The sequence below is a fragment of the Lontra canadensis genome, unplaced genomic scaffold (genome assembly GCF_010015895.1).
Source record: "Lontra canadensis isolate GAN:19392208 unplaced genomic scaffold, GSC_riverotter_1.0 scaffold20, whole genome shotgun sequence".
NCBI classification, from domain to species: Eukaryota; Metazoa; Chordata; class Mammalia; order Carnivora; family Mustelidae; genus Lontra; species Lontra canadensis.
Genome location: NW_022631014.1, coordinates 2976442 through 2996989, shown reverse-complemented (window position 1 = coordinate 2996989; position 20548 = coordinate 2976442). Strand labels below are relative to the sequence as shown.

The following is a 20548-nucleotide window of genomic DNA, read 5'->3' as shown; positions in this document are numbered from 1 at the left end:
ATTTGCTACTTTGTGTTTTATACCTAGCCAGACTATTAACCAAACATAAGGATAGAATACAGATATTTTCAGGAATCTGTTAAAAAATTCAACTGAATAAATTGGAAGATCTAATGGGCTTTTTGCAACAGGTCATGAACCAATCAGCATCCCCTTTAGTAAGTGGAAAAGAGCTCCGAGGAGCTGTACAAAATGGAAGGTTTTTATAAGCAGAAGGGGGTGGGGACAAGGAAGTCATTAATAAAGAGAAAAGATTATTACTGGCAAGGTCACCTTTCTTTGGGAAAGGGTGGGGTCTATCAAGCAGATGACCTTAATAATGTTGTTCAGGAAATTCCAGAGTGAATGATTTAAAATTCCATTCCTGGGACTGGCTGAGACTGCAATTAGGTTAGATATCAAGTCCTAGTTTGCTGACATGGGGCTAAACAGAAGTGGCTCCATTTTGAGCCCATTTTTTTTTGTTTTGTTTTGTTTTGTTTTTTACAGATGGAATCAGAAGTTGATTTTTCATGCATTCTTTCTTGGGAAATGACTAAAGAAATTACTTCAGTGAAATGGGGGTATACACCCAAAAGAGTAATAGTTGGGTTTTAGGGAATGGGCAATTTAGCTCTGAAGAATGGCAAAAGAAAAATTCCCAGGACAAGAGCTGTGCTCCAGACCTAAAAGCAGCCAGCTAAGATTAAACCAGAAGGAGGAAGGGTTATAGGAGTTTATTAAAAAACAAACAAACAAAAGTACTCTGGAAATTTGACAGATCAGTTGGAGCATTTGGAAAAATTTAGAAATAGACATGTTAACAAAACAAATGCAAAGGCTATGACTAGGAAAAAATAATATAACCTGATATAATATAATATATATAATATACCTTCTTGGTTCAAGAGTGAACAGTTATGATAATATAAACACCGTTGGCTTTATTAAAAAGTATAATGTACCCATATTAAGGATGAGAGAAGGGAAGTAATGGTGGTGGAAGAGAGCTACAACCTTTTCTACCATAAAAGGATAGCAGTTATCTGAAATTAATCTGATTTTTTTGATTATCTGAAAGTAATCAATATATAACAGTATAAGGGTTTAGAAAAATGAAGATAAGTATCAGAAGAAATGGCTGAAAGTATAGAAGACAGCTGGCCCTAGAAAGTAGAACTAGGTACAAATGGAGGAGAGAAATGCCATTTTTTATTACAACCCTTTGATTTTTGAGCAAAGAACATGTATTACTTAGACAAAAGTTAATTTTGAAAGAAAGAAAGAAAGAGAAAAAGAAAGAATGAAAGAAAGAAAGGAAAGAAAAAGAAAATAATAACAGGCTTTCATTTTTCTAGTGCTTTTGAACCAGATGTCATCCTCTCTGTATCTGTATTATGTATAAATGTTTGACTTGAACTTGGGGGTGCATGGGCTTATCCTTGTGGGTGATAGGTGCGAAAACAATACTATATGGAGGTAAGTGATAATTCAGGTGGGGAGTCCTTTCTGCAGGAACCCCAAAGATGTAGATAAATACTTCTTGTAAAACAGTTTCTTTTATCTTCCTTTGGTTTGAGACTTTATCTACCTCTCTCTCTCTCCCCTTAGAAAAATCTACCAGTAATTGTTAAAGTATTTATTCCAGGCTGGCCTTGGATAGTTATATTGTGCGGCATTAATGTAAGTTTGAACCCAAGAGTTAAGGGTGCAGCACCTCTTTCTCTAAAATCAATCTGTGGTCGAGATATAGTAACTGGAAGAAATCTTTAAGAGAAAGAGGACAAGATTTATGTGACTGAAAACCCATTGTCTTGCCTATATGGAGATTTTTCTTTGTTTACCAACCTTGGAAAATATGACTTTTATTTTTATAAATGAGGTCAATAGTAGAAACACTGAGAAAAATGAAACTCCAGCTGGGGTTTCCTATATGACTTTGCATGCAAGGTTAGTTTCGTGTCACAGATAAATAAAACCTCCAAGGTCAAATTAGTGGAAAATCACTAAATGATCCTTCCTTTCGAGATTTAAATGTACATTACTAATCCAGCATTTCTCAAGTTTTTGCCAGCAGAGTTAAAAATATATATATATATATCCATTAAATATAAGTGCTCATGGGATTAAAGTTTGGGAAACACAGTGCAAAGGAGCTCTACTCATCCCTGGCAGTGCAAGAGGTCCTTGCTAGGAGTTCACAGTATGAGAGAGTGTGTTTTTTGGCTTGTTGGTGGGTAGGGTTACACTTACTGTTTGGTTACATTTCTTGGCTGGATTCTGATACCCCCTGTGGCTACAAAAAGTCTCCAGGAAGATAATTTTTCTTCTCAGGGTAGGGAGGTCCTTAGGATCACTCTAAGCCACCTTTTAGAGTTCAGGAAGTAAAACTTAAGGTGACCATTAAAGCTGCTCCTAAATTCTGTCTTGGGTCTGGATGTACTTGATTATCATTTTTAGTTTCTAGTGCTCTTGCTGCTGTTTTTCTTCTAGTTGATGTTGGTTATAGACTTTTTGGTAATTTTATTGTTTTCTTTTGCTTTATAAAAGAGCAATACATAGTAATAAAATATTGAGAATAGTACAACCAAAATAAGTCACTTGTAATCTCACCTCTCAAGCAGAATCACAACTGGCAATTTTTGTCTATTTATTCTGTACCTACTGCTGCATATAGAGGTGTGATTCTGTGTATTTGTATCATGCAAATTTACATCTTTGTTTTAATTCCCATTTTGTCATGAACATTTTTATACCATTCAAAATTATTTATATACATCATTTTAAATGATTCTATAATAGTATATCAATTGAATGTTATAAAAGACAGATTAGCAAGAGTAAAACAAACAGAAGTTTTAAAATATATATACCTCATGAATACATGGAATATACCCAGAAAGACTGACTAACTCCCCGAGATGGCCCAAGCCACCTCCTTAAATACCATCTTAAGTTAAAGACAAAAGAAAGATGTTGGGGCAAAGAGAAGTCAAGTTTTGGGGAGTTGCCAGGAGAATGCTGGTAAACAAGGGTAAAATTTGTTTTGCAGATTTAAGTCAGCCTTCGCCATTGAAAGGACTGGAGACTTAGAGTCATTCTTTTCTTCCTGGTACAGAGAGGGAGATACCTTTACAAATAATTTCCTTTGTAAAATGTAAATATCCCTTATGAAAGGGTAACTTCTACTCTTGTTTTCAGCACTTCTTTCTCATCTGCTGTTTCTTAGAATAATCAGCTCACAATAATCTTTATTCTGCTACCCTTCATACCTCAAATTGGTGAATAGGCCTTTGAGAACAACTGAAATCAAAAAAGATCCATGACTGAGGTGGGCTGAGGGAGAGTTGTCAGACCTATTATGACACTCTAGATAGAAATCAGACATAATGGCTTCCATTTTTGTGTCTCCAGTCAAATGGCGTAAGGACATCTGATGTCCTGCTGATTTGTAGTCAAATTGCTTTCATGTGGGCAAGTCTGTGAGGAATTCTAAGGGCATTTCTGTCCAAAAAATGTTTACAATGATGAAAACCAAGATTATCTACTGTCAAACATTTGGAAGGGAAGCCAGTGACAGCCAAGTAGAATTACCCAACAGGCCACAGACTGATTGATCCATCCATCAATCCATCCTTCTTTCTATCTCTCTATCACTCACATAAATAGCTGCCTGAGTATCCCCATGTTCTTCAGCCTAATGAGGCCATCTTTCCATTGAATATTTAAAAGAATGGCTGGAGCTCCCATAACAGGTATAGCGGGAGAGACTTTATGTTTCATGAGATTTCTGAGATTTCTTACAATTTTTAGCTGAATTAAAAAATCACTTGTATATCTCTTCCCTTTTCTGTACTCTGCTTTAACCCAATTTACAACACAGTCCTTATCCTTTTTTATGCAAGTTTTTTTTTCACATAGTGTAGTTTATGAGTAAAATTTACTTAAGATTTGGCATTAAAGTTGGACTCCTTCTCATTGGCTGATTTCTTGTCTTATGCCTCCTGGCCTCTCACTAGCTTCAAGATCTTTTCTTCCTCCCACCTTCTCCTCGGTCTTATTTATTATTTCCTTTACCCCTTCGTTCCTTAGTCTAGCCCATCAATAGTTCATTTTTTTTAAGATTTTATTTATTTATTTGACAGAGAGAGATCACAAGTAGGCAGAGACAGGCAGAGAGAGAGAGGAGGAAGCAGGCTCCCCACTGAGCAGAGAGCCCCATGTGGGGCTCGATCCCAGGACCCTGGGATCATGACCTGAGCCAAAGGCAGAGGCTTTAACCCACTGAGCCACCCAGGCACCCCAATAGTTCATATTTTTACCTACTTTTTAGCAAAGCAGTTAAATTCTCTGTCTAGTCATGTCTGTGAGCTTCCTCTTTTATACCCGGAGATGTTATCTAGATACTCTCTTAAACCGATGGTTCTTCCCCTAAGAGGAATTCTGCACTCAACACTTAACATAATAAAAACCTTCCACAATCCCATCTATATCCATGTGTCTCTTTATATAGGGTTTTTTTTTTTTTTAAGATTTTATTTAATTGTCAGAGAGAGCAAGCACAAGCAGGGAGAATAGCAGGCAGAGGCAGAAGCAGGCTCTCCATTGAGCAAGGATTCCACTGTGATCCCAGGACCCTGGGATCATGATCAGAGCCAAAGGCAGGTGTTTAACCGGCTGAGCCACCCAGGTGTCCCTATACAGTTTTTAAAAAAGGTTTATTTATTTTAGAGGGAAAGAGAGAGCATATTCAGGGTGGGGGAGGAGCAAACAGAGAGGGAGAAAGAATCTTAAGCAGACTCTGAGCTGAGTACAGAGCCCAATATGGGGCTGGATCTCATGACCCTGAGATCACCACCTGAACCAAAACCAAGAGTTGGACATATGCAGACACCTCATGTGTCTATATTTTCATCTAGCCATCCATTTATTTAATATATCTGTTAAAATAAATAAATACACATTCATCCATCCACCCAACTGTTAATCTCTCTGCTTTTTTCCATCCTGATTTCTCCATGCTCCTCCGAAGACCCAAAATACTCATTATGGGAAGTTTTTTTTCCCTTAGTTTTTAATTTTCAAATTTTATTTATTTGAAGACTTTATTTTATTTTATTTTATTTTATTTATTTGAGAGAATGAGTGGGAGGAGGGGAAGAGGGAGAAGCCGACTCCCTGTGGAACAGGGAGCCCAATACTGGACTTGATCCCAGGACCCTGAGATCATGACCTGAGCCAAAGGCAGACGCTTAACCAACTGAGTCACCCAGGCAACCTATTTTATTTATTTATTTATTTTTTGGTTTAGCTATCAGGGTATTTAAAAATTCTTTATTTAAATTCAATTTAGTTAACATATACTTTATTATTAGTCTCAGGAATAGAATTTTTTAAAAAAAGGAATAGAATTTAGTTGTTCAGCAGTTGCATATAACATCCAGTGCTCATTGCATCAAGTGTCCTTCTTAATGCCCATCATTGAATTATTCCTTCCCCTGACCCACCTCCCCTTCAGCAATCCTGTTTATTTCCTACATTTTATTTCCTACAGAAGCATCACTTATGCTCCCCCCCATTTTCATCTTATTTTCTCTTCCCTTCCCCATGTTCATTTGTTTTGTTTCTTAAATTCCACATGAGTGAAATCATATGGTATTTGTCCTTCTCTGACTTATTTCACTTAGTGTAATACCCCCTAGTTCCATCCACATTGTTGCAAATGGCAAGATTTCATTCTTTTGATGGCTGAGTAATATTCCATTATAGATTCTGTTATATATTATATATTATTATATATGTGTATATATATGACACACACACACACACAGGAGAGAAAGGGGAAACTTCTTAAACTGTTGGTGGGAATGCAAGCTGGTGCAGCCACTCCGGAAAACAGTTCCTCAAAAAGTTGAAAATATAGCTACCATCTGACCCAGCAATTGCACTACTCAGTATTTACCCCAAAGAAACAAAGGTGGTGATCCAAAGGGGCACTTGCACCCCAATGTTTATAGCAGCAATGTCCGCAGTAGCCAAACTATGGAAAAAGCCTAAATGTCCAACAACCAATGAATGAATAAAGAAGATGTGGTGTATATATACACAAGGGAATACTACTCAGCTATCAAAAAATGACATCTTGCCATTTGCAATGATGTGGATAGAACTAGAGGGTATTATGCTGAGCTAATTACTTAGCTTAGTAAATCAGAGAAAGAAAATTATATATATCTCACTGATTTGTGGAATTTAAGAAACAAGGCAGAGGATCAAAGGGGAAGAGAGGAAAAAATAAAATAAGGTGAAACCAGAGAGGGAGACAAACCGCAAGAGACTCTTAATCCTAGGAAACAAACTAGAATTGCTCGAGGGGTGGGGATGATGGGGTGGAGTGGCTGGGTCATGGACATTGGGGAAGGTGTGTTGTGGTGAGTGCTGTGTATTGTGTAAGATTGTTGAATCACAGACCTGTACCCCCAAAAGAAATAATACATTATATGTTAATTAAAAAAACCCAAAACTTATCCTTTCCAGAAGTAAAGATCAGCTGCCTTGAAATGACAAAGGAGAAATAGATAAAAAGTGCATTGCTGGGAATAATTGTAATCTTTGCCTTGGGCAAAGGAAGGACAGATAAGACCCGAGTTAGAATTAAGTGAAGGAGAGCGCCTGGGTGGCTCAGTGGGTTAAGTGGCTGCCTTTGGCTCAGGTCATGGTCCCAGGGTCCTGGCATCGAGTCCCACTTTGGGGGTCCCTGCTCTGCGGAGAGCCTGCTTCTCCCTCTTCCTCTCTCTATATCTGATGAATAAATAAATAAATAAATAAAAATCTTTAAAAAAAAGAAGTCTAAAAAACAATTAAGTGAAGGAAACCAAGTGCATTGGAGCCATTCACTGAAGGAGCTTGGCCAGAAGTGACACATTTGCCTATGTGAAAAGTTAGGGTGTTGGTGGAAATAAACTCATATGCAAACATACCACACACACACACACATACACACTCAGAAGTACCTAACATTTTATCTTGAATTTAGCTTGAACACAGCCATACTCCCATTGTACTGATGACATAATACAACTGATAAACATTATTTCTGAAAGTTGACTCCCTCAGCATGTCACAGAGATCCCATAACTGGATGGAATCACTGACAAAGCTAGCACTGTAAAAAAGGTATACTTATATATATTTAGCTTTAATGTTTGTATTATAAATCAGGATTACTTTAGATTTGCTGTATTGCATCTTTTTCTTAATTGTGTTAAACCATTGAAAGTAACTTTCTAGCATTAGATGCATAGGCAAGATTCAAAATAAATGCCATTCTTCAAAATATTCCCCCTCTTTCCTGACAATGACCAACTACTTGTTTGTTTGTTTGTTTGTTTGTTTCTCCCCTTAGGCAGGAAAAGTTATTCCTGTTGGAGACAGAGTTGCAACCTGTTTGACTGAAAAACTTCCCAGGGTGAGCATTTTCAATAGGCATTTTTGTTAACCCTTAGGTTTGTCTCTTGTCTCTTAAGACAACTAACTCTCAATGCTCCTTAAGAAAGCTGTATAAACTTAATGTGGTCAATTTTTATTCTTTACTGTATTTTGAGAACTTCTAATGATTTTGTTCAAGGAAGTGAAAACTCCAGGCTTACAATTTTTAGCTGTATAAAAACCACTGGAGATACCTTTTATTTCTATAGAAAATAGTCATTTATGGTATGCTTTTTAACCTGGGTACTTCTTGGTCGTTTTCTAGATATAACTTTTGAAATATGACATTCATTTCTATAAAACACATTTTAGGAAGTTTCATTATATGGGTCTGTAGTTCCCCATGTACTTATTACACTCATGCAATGGTGTTCACTGATTGGGATAGGTTAATCCTAATATTTTAAAAACTGTTCTTAATTCTATTTTCTTGTCTCACTATAGCTAATTACTCCACCTGAGGCAAAAAAATTTTTCAACTATAGATATCCACCTGCTGGAGCTGAAAGAGTATTTTATGGTAGAGCAAAGGATCCCCAAATTGCTCCTTATTTGACACATGGAATAAGATCTAAAATTTCAATACCGGTAACTTCTTTTCCTTTATTCCCTGTACATTATTAACTTACTAAGGTGAAAATGCATGAATGAGGTATTAATGAAATCATCAGTTCCAATTTCCTTCCCACTCTTACTTTTGAGTAGTGAAAAAAAATCCAAGCAGCAACAACCAAGAGACTGTAGAGAAATTAGATTGTAGAGACAATCTACATATTTTCACCTCAGATAATACAAGCCAAGTTGCACTCCATTTTCTCAGGGTAAAGAGAAATGCTGTCAGGCTTTGTTAGAGAACGGAGAGGATGAAGGCTGGGTGATAGAACCTCGAGGCCCAGCGGAGTGCTTGTAGAGAATTTGGGGGAGTGGGCTGACTGTTACCTGTGTTAATTGCGCAGTCTAGATTCTGAAGACCCAATCTGTACCTCTGGAGAGCACTTGTGGTAATGGAGTGATTCTTGTACTTGTCATTTCGGCTTTTCTAGAATCCGCATCAAATAACCAGGGCATTCTTCTTATAAACCTTAGGGCCTCAGTGAAGTTCATGTAGGGCATGTTTCGCTACATAGCTCCAATGCTGACAGTTGATTTGAAGAGATTAGCAAAGGCAAGGATAATTAAATGTTTTTCCACAATCCCTTTCCTCTTCTCCCCAGCTATGGATTAGTTTCAGTTTTCTGCTTTTTTTTTTGTTGTTATATCTGTGCTTTATATGATTTCTTTAGGCAAAGGTATTGATCAACCCACAGCCTATAACAACATTTCAACAGAAACTTAAAGATAAAAAGGAATCAGTATATTTTAGCAATCAACGGGCACCACTAGGAAAATCTCATGATCAAATGCCGGGATTACCTAAAGGCCTGGATGTGCTCAATACAACATTTGGGACAACAGTCATCAGAGGTAGTAAAAAAGTGATGGGGAGTTGGATGGTGAAATGTCTTCCAAAAAAAAAAAAAAAAAGAAAAGAAAAAAGGAAAATCAATGTCTTCTTAGAAAACGGGATTAAATATCTTGTTGATGCGGCACTTGCTGGTGGTGTAAATGATGATTCATAGCAAGAAAATGACTCTCAGATCCAGAATCCTTAGAGTTGATGTGTACCAAGGCAGCAAAAATTCAGCTTTTGGAAACAGATGCAATGAGTATAATAGAGATGGTATAAAGAGACGGGAGAGAGATTCAAGAAAGTTGATACTGGAGCCAGCTATGAAGTCCTCAATCCCTTCTCCCTGGACATGTATTTATGTGTTTTATCTCCACCAATGTTTCTGATGTGTTCATAACTTTTTTTTTTTTAAAGATTTTTATTTATTCATTTGTCAGAGAATGAGAGAGAGAGAGAGGGAGAGAGAGAGCCAGCACACAAGCAGGTAGAGTGGCAGGCAGAGGCGGAGAGAGAAGCAGGCTTCCTGCCGAGCAAGGAGCCCAATGTGGAACTCGATCCCAGGACCCTGGACCCATGACCTGAGCCGAAGGCAGCGGCTTAACCAACTAAGCCACCCGGCAACCCTGACGTGTTCATAACTCTTAACTCTATGAAGCAGACCACAGAACAAATAAGTTTGTCAAATGCTGTGTACTTTTCTCCATCTGAGCAGATCCATAGTGTCTACCCACATATGCCAAATGCAGGCAGCTCGTAGAGCAGAACTTCACTCTCATTATGAGAGGAAGTAGAGTGCATCTTTCAATGAACAACAACTTATAATGGAATTGGTCACAGGCCATTGTTTCTTCTGAAGCCCCAGTCTTCTGCCATGTTGTTGGGCATTTTTCCTTCCACCTGTTTCACATTTATCTCCTCTCTTTTTTATGTCTCTTCCTCTCTCTCTCTCTAGTGGTCTTACCAAAGGGGACCTCAACTTCCATTTTTCTTTATCCTGCAAAGAAATTTGGTTCTCTTTGTTTTTCTGCACCCATTAAGGCTCTACCTCAGGAATCTTACATTTTTTTTCACCAAAAGGTCCATTAGATTATGTTCTTTAACATAGTGTCACCACTGTGGAGATAAATTATGCCTCTCTCGGGATGTAAAATCTTCAAAGTCTACAACTTGATCATATAAGATCTAAAGTTAAAATTAGTTAAAGTTCAAAACTTTAAAAAATGTATTTTAGAGCAGATGATGTATCTTTTTTATTTTATAATAGGATTTTAAAATTGTATATATGTAGACATGGCATTACAGCATTACAGTAATTATATCATAACTGCTATCTAGGATTGGACCATTTAATAAGAAAGTACTGTCAAGGTGCACCTCATTTAAATGTATAATAGAAGGAATGTTCCAAAACGTGTTATCTGTCTATTCATAGGTGTAATAGTTCATATATTAGACAAAAAATACTGCTTTACAGGATTATTTTGAGTTGACCCACTTTCTAGTATTCTTAAATATTTGTTTACAGACCCCAAGTCTTAGCAGAAGTCCAAAAGAAAGAAAACTTCTGAATCTATGTTATTGGGTTGAAAGAGAAGAATGAAATTATGAATGGAATTATATTTAAAAATCATTACATAAACAATAAAAACAAAATAATTCACAGTATATAAAACTAGGGTCCACCAGTCTTGGGAAGGCAGCTATTAAACAAATAACTTATTGCTCTAGGTTTGGGATCAGTAGGAAGAATTTCTTCCTGATTCCAGTGCTTTCCCTAGCACTTTTGGCTACTTTGAAGATGGATACTCAAATCAAAACAGACTTGGGGTATATGCTTCAATCTACAGCTATCACCAAATTTATTCCCACAAGGCATCAGTGTTTCTGAAACTGACTGTGATTCAAATTTGCTTAGAACATTTTGGGAAGTTTGGAGCAAACTAAAATCAAAATCGTCCTGAGCGTCTCAGAATCAGAAAATTTAACCAGGCTTGGAATACAGCTCAGAATAACCTAAATAGTTAGCCAATACACAGTTCGGATATTCTTTAGAATTCGAGGGAGTGACCAGGTCAAGTGGGGATCCCTAGGACAGTAACATGCAGGTGGTGTCCTGTCTTTCTTGCTAAATCTTCATTTGTGTTCTCTCAGAATGCCCATGTAGTTTGTGTCATTGGCATACCTCATTGTCATTTGTTCTGGTCAATTTAAATATGTTATAAATAGATAAAATCTACCTTAAAACTGATTTCATTAATTCTTCCTTCAGACTCACCTGCTAGAGATGTGGTGAATCCACCAAAATCCTACAAAGAAGTATTTAAGGAAGGAAAGGAAGGACATGATTTGTATATTGTTTCTCACAATGATTATTATGTGGGTAAGTGTCTTCCTGTGTAAAACAGACCTGAGGATGTAGGACTCTCAGATTTGCGAAGAGGAATAAAAGAGATTATGTGCATAAAGTAATGCCTGGCATATAATAAGTGATCAGTAAATAGTAACTTATTCATAAGGTCATAAACCCTCATAACTAGGAACACATATATTTAGACATTTTGTATATCAAATGTAGAAATGTATGTATTATTAAAAGGAAAAACATCTAAGAAAGGTTACATGTTAGTTTTAGGCTTAAAAAATACTGTTCTTATTCAAATGTCAGGATTACTCTAAGGACTTAGATTGGGTAATGGTCAGTACACAATTTTTTGAATCAGATAGAATAATTTCAAATACTTGCTTGTCCATTAATCTCTTAAATGGGGATAATAATATTGTGAGGATTAGGTGAGTACCTGCAAAATGCATCCGTAGTGCCTAGAACATAGTAGGGGCTCAATTACTACTACTACTACTACTACTACTACTACTACTACTACTACTACTATGTGATCTTGTCTAATGCAGCTCATTACTAGAAGTGTTCTATAGCACAACTAAAAGGCATTAGATGTTTACTATGAAATACAACTTAGTTGTTGACATGTTGAGGCTAAGTGGAATCTTGATATAATAGATTGGGAATTAGACTCATGTATGTCCTGAGAAAGCCAATGGATTGTATGTGATTGATTCATGAACTCAATCCTCATTAGCTAGAAGCAAGACTTGCCCTTTACTGCAGCACAAGGACCCTCTCATCCTTTCTTTCTCTAATTCTTTACTTTTTCTCCTCCTTCTCCATCCTCTCACACCAACCATAGTTCTTCTATGTGCCCTTCCTCCTAATTCTGCTCATAGCTGGGGCTGTTTCCTATGCCCATTGCTCTACTGTCTGGAATCTGTCATTCTCTTTTTTCATGGCCAGTCTTTCCTGCTTCCCCTACACTTGAACACATCCAGTCTTGAGATTATCTTTGCTTTCCCATTCACACTGCTCCTGCTTCCCCTTACTCCATCACCAGTCACTGTTACCCCATCTACTTCCCTGTCTCCCTCCTTTTCTTCCTTTCCTCCTTTCAGTCCTCCCCTCCCCTATTCCTCCTTTCCTCTCTCCCTCTCTTGTGAAAATATCTTAATCATTTTTTGAAAAAGTTTAGTATGTATTGCACAATAAAATCCAATGACTTTTAATTGTTTTCAATACAACCTGTAAAATACAGGTAGACAACCTGTAATTAGATATCTTATATGCATTTAGCAGTTGGAGGAAAATGAGTATAGATTTTTTTTTATTTTTAAAAGAACTCTAATAGACTATCAAATGACTGACATTACCTTCATTTGCTGGTTTTTATGGAAGCCTCATTGGCCTCTTGAAAAGGCACAGAATCCAATCTCTTTAATATTGTCCTTGTTTTTTCTCCTAATGAAAGTAGCTTTATTTTTTATTATAAAACATGTAATAATTGTAGAGAATTTAAACATCTCGATAAAATGGGGCAGGCATCTGGCTGATTCAGCTGTTAGAGCCTGTAACTCTTGATCTTGGGGATATAAGTTTGAGCCCCATGTTGGGTGTAGAAATTATTTAAAACAAATCTTTGGGGTGTCTGGTTGGCTCAGTTGGAAGAGCATGTGACTCTTGATCTCGGAGTCATGAGTTCAAGCCCTACATTGGGGGTAGAGTTTACTTTACTTAAATAAATATTAAAACAAATACACACACACACACACACATACATACAAATCTCAAAAAAAAAGAGAAAGTAAATGTAACATTGAAATTCCATTAGCCAGAGATAACTATATTTGATATATTGAACATCTTTCTAACCTGCATGCAATAAGCCATCTATCTTTACTTAAGAGGGATGATATTCCCCATGCTTTTGGGGAACCTGCCTTATACATTAAATGTTTTTTATTTAAAATACTATGTCAAGAGCACCATTCAATAACAATAAATATATAACATCTTTTAAATACACTTAACTTTAGTCATTACAAGTAATTAAAATACAAAGAAAATCTTCTTTAATTCCCAGTCTTTCACAGGTAATACTTTTTTTTTATTTTAAGATTTTATTTATTTGACAGAGATCACAAGTAGGCAGAGAGGCAGGCAGAGAGAGAGGAAGGGAAGCAGGCTCCCCGCTGAGCAGAGACCCCCGATGTGGGGCTCGATCCTAGGACCCTGGAATCATGACCTGAGCTAAAGTCAGAGGCTTTAACCCACTGAGCCACCCAGGTGCCCCCAGATGATACTTTCATAGATGCCTTTCTTTGTGTGTTTGTATATGAGAATATACGTGTGTTTTGTTCCCCACTGCATATACTTTTTTCTATTTCCTTTTCCCCTATTTAATGAAATACCTTAGTTGCATTTTCATGTCAGTTATCTATACCATATTTTTCAGTATTACAAGTAACTTTGCCTATATATCTTTGTGAATATGATCTATTTTTTAAGGATATATTCCTAGATTTATGAGCATTCGAAATATTTACTCTTAGAGTCAACCATTCACCCAAATAGCTGCCCCACTTTGCCCCACTTTGCCCTCACACCCATAGTATATTAGAATTTGCATTTCTCCACATCCTCCTTAATAGTGAGCTTTCCCATCTTCTTTATTTTTACTTAACTGAGAGACAAATTATGATTTCACATTATTGTTTTTATTTACATTGAGTTACTATTGAGGCTGAATCTCCATCATTTCTTTAAACTTTTAGTTGATCTTTAGTTTTAGTCTTTTTTTTTTAAGATTTTATTTCATTATTTGACAGAGAAAGACACAGCAAGACAGTAAACACAAGAAGGGAGAGTAGGAGAGGGAGAAGCAGGCCCCCCGCTGAGCAGGGAGCCTCATGCTGGGCTTGACCCCAGGACCCTGGCATCATGACCTGAGCCGAAGGCAGACGCTCAACGACTGAGCTACCCAGGCACCCCTAGTCTTACTTTTCTTATCTAGAAAATAGAAAACTAATACTACATCATGACTTGAAAAAAGTACAGTATTAGATCTTAAATATAAAGACCTCCCTTTGGGTTCTCAGGCTTCAATTCCTAATATGAGATAAGTGATTATAATGAAAAGGGAGGGCTGCAATGTTCTGATGATCTCACCAAATCTCTGTGACAACAAATACACAACAACAGCCTCTCAGATCTTAGCAGAGTGGAAAGGACAGCTGGGGTCTCAAAGCACTGCAGTACCTCCCCTGATCTTCAGGATTTCTGTAACATTAATGAGGCCTGAATTTTTCATTATTTATATGTCTTTCTCCTACATCATTTCTTGACTTACTTAACCAAGTATTAACACAGGAACTCTTGTCTTGCCAGTCTCCCAGCTAACATAGGAGGGTGCTTGTCCTCTGTAGCCAAATCTGTGCAATCCTGGCACTGTTACAATTGCATTTAGTTCCCACTCTCATGTTCAGCATCAATGAGAGCATAATGTGCTTCTGGCAAGATAAGATTATTTGTGTTGCTTCCTCTTTTTGTTCACAGGAGAAGCAAAGAATCGAAAGTATAACCCATCAAGTTTCCATAGGTTTAACTTGTATGGGGTTCCAACACCACATTTTAATGATGGAAGAGCCATGGCAAAAACTTTATATTGGCTCCATGAGCTACAAATGTAAGTTTAATTATATTGGGTCTTGAAACAGGTACTAAATATATGTCACATGGACTTTAAAGAAGAGTTGTTGGGGTGCCTGGGTGGCTCAGTGGGTTAAAGCCTCTGCCTTCGGCTCAGGTCATGATCCCGGGGTCCTGGGATCAAGCCTTGCAGCGGACTCTCTGCTCTGCAGAGGGCATGCTTCCTCCTCTCTCTGCCTGCCTCCCTGCCTGCCTACTTGTGATCTCTCTCTCTCTGTCAAATAAATGAATAAAATCTTAAAAAAAATAAAGAAGAGTTGTTGATTAAATTTATTTTTTTAAGGGGTGTAATACATTGACATGGTTCAAACATAAAACTAATAGGAAAATATATATAGTAGCATGTCTTCCAAAATGTCCAGTTCTTCAGAGGTAACCATGATACTGTGTATGTATGTCATTCTAAATTACTTCATGCCTTTATAAATAGCGATCTGAAGATAGATGTATGTTTTTCATCTATGGAATCAAACCTATTCATGTTTTTTTCTTTTCTTTTCTTTTTTTAAAGATTTATTTTAGAAGGGGTGGGCAGAGGGAGAGGGGAAGAGAAACACAGGCAGACTCTGCTGAGCGCAGAACCCAATGTGGGGCTCAACATGGGGCTTGATCTCATGAACCCAATATCTCGCGACCCCAAGATCACAACCTGAGCTAAAACCAAGAGTCAGATGCTTGGTCCACTGTGCCACCCAGGCACCCCAACCCCATTCATGTTTCTTAAAGACACGGCTTTCTGATCTCTATAAGACAATCTTATCACATACAATTGTACTGTCATTTATCATTCAGTTTTTTTAGTAGTTATTTGGGCACCTGAGTATCTGATTTAACTCTTGCAAACTGTGACCTTTTATGGCTTAATTCTATATATGACTACTTACCTAGAAAATTGAAGTTCCTTAATTTTTTATTTTCTGTGTTATATTGTATATATAAGCCAATATTTAAGCATTGAGAGTTTAGCAATAAAAATTCGTTATTTCCTACTGTGCTTAAAAAATCAGAAGATTGGAAATACTGAAGTAGTGACTTGAATGGTGCCCTCCCCCCAAAAAGACACATATTTATTCTAATTCCTAGAACCTATGAATGTTACCTTATGTATGAAAAGGGTCTTTGTAAGTGTAATTAAGTTAACAATCCTGAGATAAAGAGGTCATTTTGGATTATCTGTGGGGACCCTAAATCCAGTGATAAGTGTTTTATAAAGGAAGGTGGAGGGAGATTTGAGAAAGAAGAGGAAAATACATAGAGAAGAGGTGATAGAGATGTTCATGGAGGAGACTGGAGTGATATGATCTTAACCCAAGAAAGGTCAAAGAATGCCAAATAACCTCCAAATGTTGGAAGAGCAATGAATAGACTCTCCCCTAGAGCCTTTGGAAAGAATACAGCCTTGCTGACATTTTGACTTCTGACTTTTGGCCTCCAGAGTTGTGGGAGAAGGTTTTTGTTGTTTAAAGTCACTGGTTTGTGGGAATTTGTTGCAGCAATCACAGGAACCTATACCTTGCACTTGCACTTCTACACATCAGTGCTGGGAGTGGATTTGTTTTGCCCTCTGCCCTCTTTAAAGGAGACACTGGCCATCCAAGACTCCATGGGTCTCAGTATGTACGTAAAGACTGCATTCCCACAGATACCCAAACTCCTGGCTCATTTGTCTGTCTGGTCCCGGTCATAGGAGCTCTCTGTTACAGATGCGGAGGGCTAAGTGCTTTACATAGTAGTGAATTAATCCTACCAATAACTCTGGGAGGTAGGTGCATTATAATTTTTATCCTTTCCATTTTACAGATGAAGAAACTGAGGTCCACAGAAGTTAAATCATTTACCCAATAGTGTGCAGCTAAGAAGTCTTAGGGGTAGGAATAAAACCCAGGCAGTGTGGCTCCAGAGACTGCCCCTAACCACTATACCAGGTTTATAGCCACTGGATTCTGTGATCACAGAATATCGATTTCCATTCCTCTTCTACTTTTTTATTAAATGAGTTTCTAATACTTGAATTATTCAAAAACAATAAAGGTAAAACACAAACACCAAGTAAGTTCTTATAATATTCTATTAAACCCATATGAGATAGTTTTCTTTGGAGTACAAAAGAGGCCATACGACAAATATTTGTTAACTGATTAATATTAAAGCAGTTAAACCACATATAAAGGAAAAATGAAGAAGTCATTTAAATATTTATTTAAATATTTAAGGACTGTTGATAAATATCATTAAATATAATATAGAAATTAATGCTTAGTGGGTGATAACAAAATATGGTTTATCCCACTTAGAAACCTGCTATCAATTTATAAAAGACCTGAAATAAACACATTAACAATAATATGGTTCTTTTTTTTTTAAAATAGATTTTATTTATTTATTTGAAAGAGAGGGAGATAGAGAGCTCAAGCAGGGGGAGCGGCAGGCAGAGGGAGAAGCAGGCTTCCCCCTGAGCAGGGAGTACAATGCAGGACCTGAGCCACCCAGGAGCACAATGCAGGACCTGAGCCACCCAGGTGCCCTGATAATGTGGTCCTTAAGAAAATCTTAAGAGCAGAACCGTTAGATTATTAACAAGGACATATTTATCAATGTTTTGGTGGGATAGTCATAGAAAAATACACTGAGAATACCCGAAACTAATGCAATGTTATATGCCAATTATATCAAAATTAAAAAAATACACTGAATTTGTAAAAGCAGGTAATATTCAGGGTTCATTTTCATCCAACTTGTTTCTATCCCCAAGGAAACGTTATTACTGGAACTATGTTTTATTTGATCACACTTCTTATATTTCAAAACTTAATTATTGCTAAAACAATAATTCTTTATTGCTTTGGTTTGCTGGATTTTAAAAAGAACTCACTGGGGCACCCTGGGTAGCTCAGTGTGTTGAGTGTCTGACTCTTGGTTTTGGCCCAGGTCATAATCTCAGGGTTGTGAGATCAGGTCATGACCTCAGGGTCATGGGATTGAGCCCTGCAACAGGCTCTAGGCTCTGGGCTCCACACTCAGTGTGAAACCTGCTTGAGATTCTCTCTCTCTCTTTCCCTCTCCCTCTGTCCCTGTCCCTCCCACTCTGTCTCTCTCAAATAAATAAATAAAACTTTAAAAAAGAACTCACTAATTCACCCTTAAGTATGTTTACATTTTAAGTTATCTCAATTTTATATTTTTATGTAAACTTGGTTTACACTCAACTTTTAAGGGACATATTTCCTCTGTAAAGCTACCTCTATCTGTACTCTTCCTACAACCTTTGGTTTGATAAATCAGAATCTTCAGGTGATAGGTGAGTGTGTGTGTGATTGAAATAATTCACATGGAGTCCTTTATTTCAAGTTGTTTAATGAACGCTGTGAGGCTGTGCAATGATGTTGCAGTTATGGATATTTCGACATAGATGACTGCTTGCAGATACGTCCTACTTCTCCCAGAAACATAATCCAGGCAATTTTAGGGCAAAAGGAATAGGCTTTGTGACTTATATTCCTTCCCCGCTTCATCCCTGCATGTTCTTAATTATGCCTTTGGAACTGGATTTTAGAATATCAACTTTATTTGTTCAAATTATGGCCCTTAAACTGCCATTGATTTATTGCAACTATACCATATTGTTCTTTTTTCCCTTTTTTGAACTCATGGGAAGTAAATGAAGACAGAAGAGATGAATTACTTTGTATTTCATCTTTTGTTTCTCCACAGAGTGTCACTCTTCTCCGGAAATTTATTCAGCTCGGTATTTCTATAGTAGAGGAAATAGTTTTAAAAGCAAATGGAGTTTAAGAATTAAATGTTCATTGTTTTTAGTCTTAACAAAACAATAGAGAGTTTATTAATTTTAATGTTATTAAATAGTAGTGTTGTAATTTTCCAGTTCTCAAAAGAAACCTTGTTCATTTAATCACATTGATAAAAGTAATGAAATTATGTTACAGAAAATTGGCAAAATAAAATCACCCATAATCTTGTCACCAAAATTCAACCATTATCTTTTTAATGTGTTTCTTTCTAGTGTGGCTTCCTGTGTAAATGTTTGAATAGCTTTAATCAGAGCACAATCCTATTTTATATCCTGCTTTTTCACTTAACATAAAATAATTTTATATTGTTGTGTATTCTTAATAACTAACATTTAAAATGCATGTGAAGTGTATTCTTATTAATGTGACATAATTGCCCTCCATGATCAAACATTTATCTTCTTTTTTTTTCCTTTGTAGTCAGTGAGGCTACAATCATTTTTATATCTATAACTTTCCCACATTTTAAATTATTGTGTGGATTATCTTCCTAGGACTGGTTCCCAGACATAGATAAAAGGGAATGACCATTTTTATGCTTTTTGAATCATATTACCAAATTATTTCCAAAAGGATTATAGCAATTTGCACAAGCAATCTACCAAGTGTTTTATCATACGCTGTGTCAATCAGTGTTGGGTATTCTCTCTTTCTGTCTGTCTGTCTCTATTTGCTTATGTACGGTGTTCAAAGTACCACTTTCTTATTATTTTATTAAAGATTTATTAGTCTCCATATGTTTGCTTACTAGATGTGAATTATCTGTTTATATCCTTCTGTTATTTACTTATTTGGTGCTTAATTTTCTTCTAGAAATTTTAGTAGTTGCATTTTTGATGATGAGGCTAACACCTTGGTTTTGTTTACTGAAAAATTTTAAGTTTTTTTTTAAGATTTTACTTATTTGAGAGAGAGAAAGAGAGAGAGAGAGAGAGCATGAGAAGAAGGAGGGTCAGAGGGAGAAGCAGACATCCCACCAAGCAGGGAGCCTGATGCGGAACTCTATCCCGGGACTCCAGGATATGACCTGAGCTGAAGGCCGTCGCTTAGCTTAACCAACCGAGCCACCCAGGCACCCCTGTTTACTGAAAAATTTTTAAATCTGCTTGTCTTATTCTTTAGACCAAATGTTTTATTCAATTGTAAACTTATCTTTATAATAGAATATAAGTGATAGAAGAATGAACGTATACAGCTTTTTTTTTTTTTTAGCATATAACTTTTCTTGAAATTATGTGTATGTTTTGATGGCCCAAATGATACTATGGTATTCCAAGGGGCACCTGGGTGGCTCAGTTGGTTAACTGTCCAACTCTTGATTTCAGCTCAGGTTGGGATCTCAGGGTCTTGAGTTCAAGCCCCATGTGGGTCTCCATGCTGGATATGGAGTCTGCCCAAGATTCTCTCCCTCTTTCTGCCCCCTCCACTCCCTACTGGTGCTCTCTCTCTCTCTAAAGTAAAGTAAATAAATAAATAAATAAATAAAATAATAATAAGAAGAAAAAAAAAAAACGACAGCTGGGTATTCCTCATTGTATATATGTATTTGGCTGCCAGGAATCCTTGTAATTGAAATGCTTGACAGTTTTCTAATTTTATAGGAAAAAAGGAGCTAAGATTGTATCCAAAAGAGTTGATGATTTCAAAGAAAAGTTTCAGCATAAACTTGGAAGAGTTTTAGACCCGTAAGTTAATAATTGTTTAAATTGATAATGTCTTTGGATGAAGTACTCTTGGGGTAAAGGTTGGTTTGTTTTTTATTAAGTT

At 36.8% G+C, this 20548-nt stretch overlaps 1 protein-coding gene across 2 annotated transcripts in view; it reads left to right on the top strand.

Moving 5' to 3' along the window:
- Positions 1–20548, top strand: part of EFHB (EF-hand domain family member B) — a 56843-nt gene that overhangs the window by 17590 nt on the left and 18705 nt on the right. For both annotated transcript variants that reach the window (XM_032860935.1, XM_032860934.1), the window contains exons 2-7: positions 7385–7447; positions 7912–8055; positions 8751–8931; positions 11187–11297; positions 14820–14949; positions 20383–20466. In XM_032860935.1, coding sequence (XP_032716826.1) covers positions 8868–8931; positions 11187–11297; positions 14820–14949; positions 20383–20466 — 389 coding nt within the window. In that variant the 5' untranslated portion in view covers positions 7385–7447; positions 7912–8055; positions 8751–8867. The remainder of the gene's footprint in view (positions 1–7384; positions 7448–7911; positions 8056–8750; positions 8932–11186; positions 11298–14819; positions 14950–20382; positions 20467–20548) is intronic.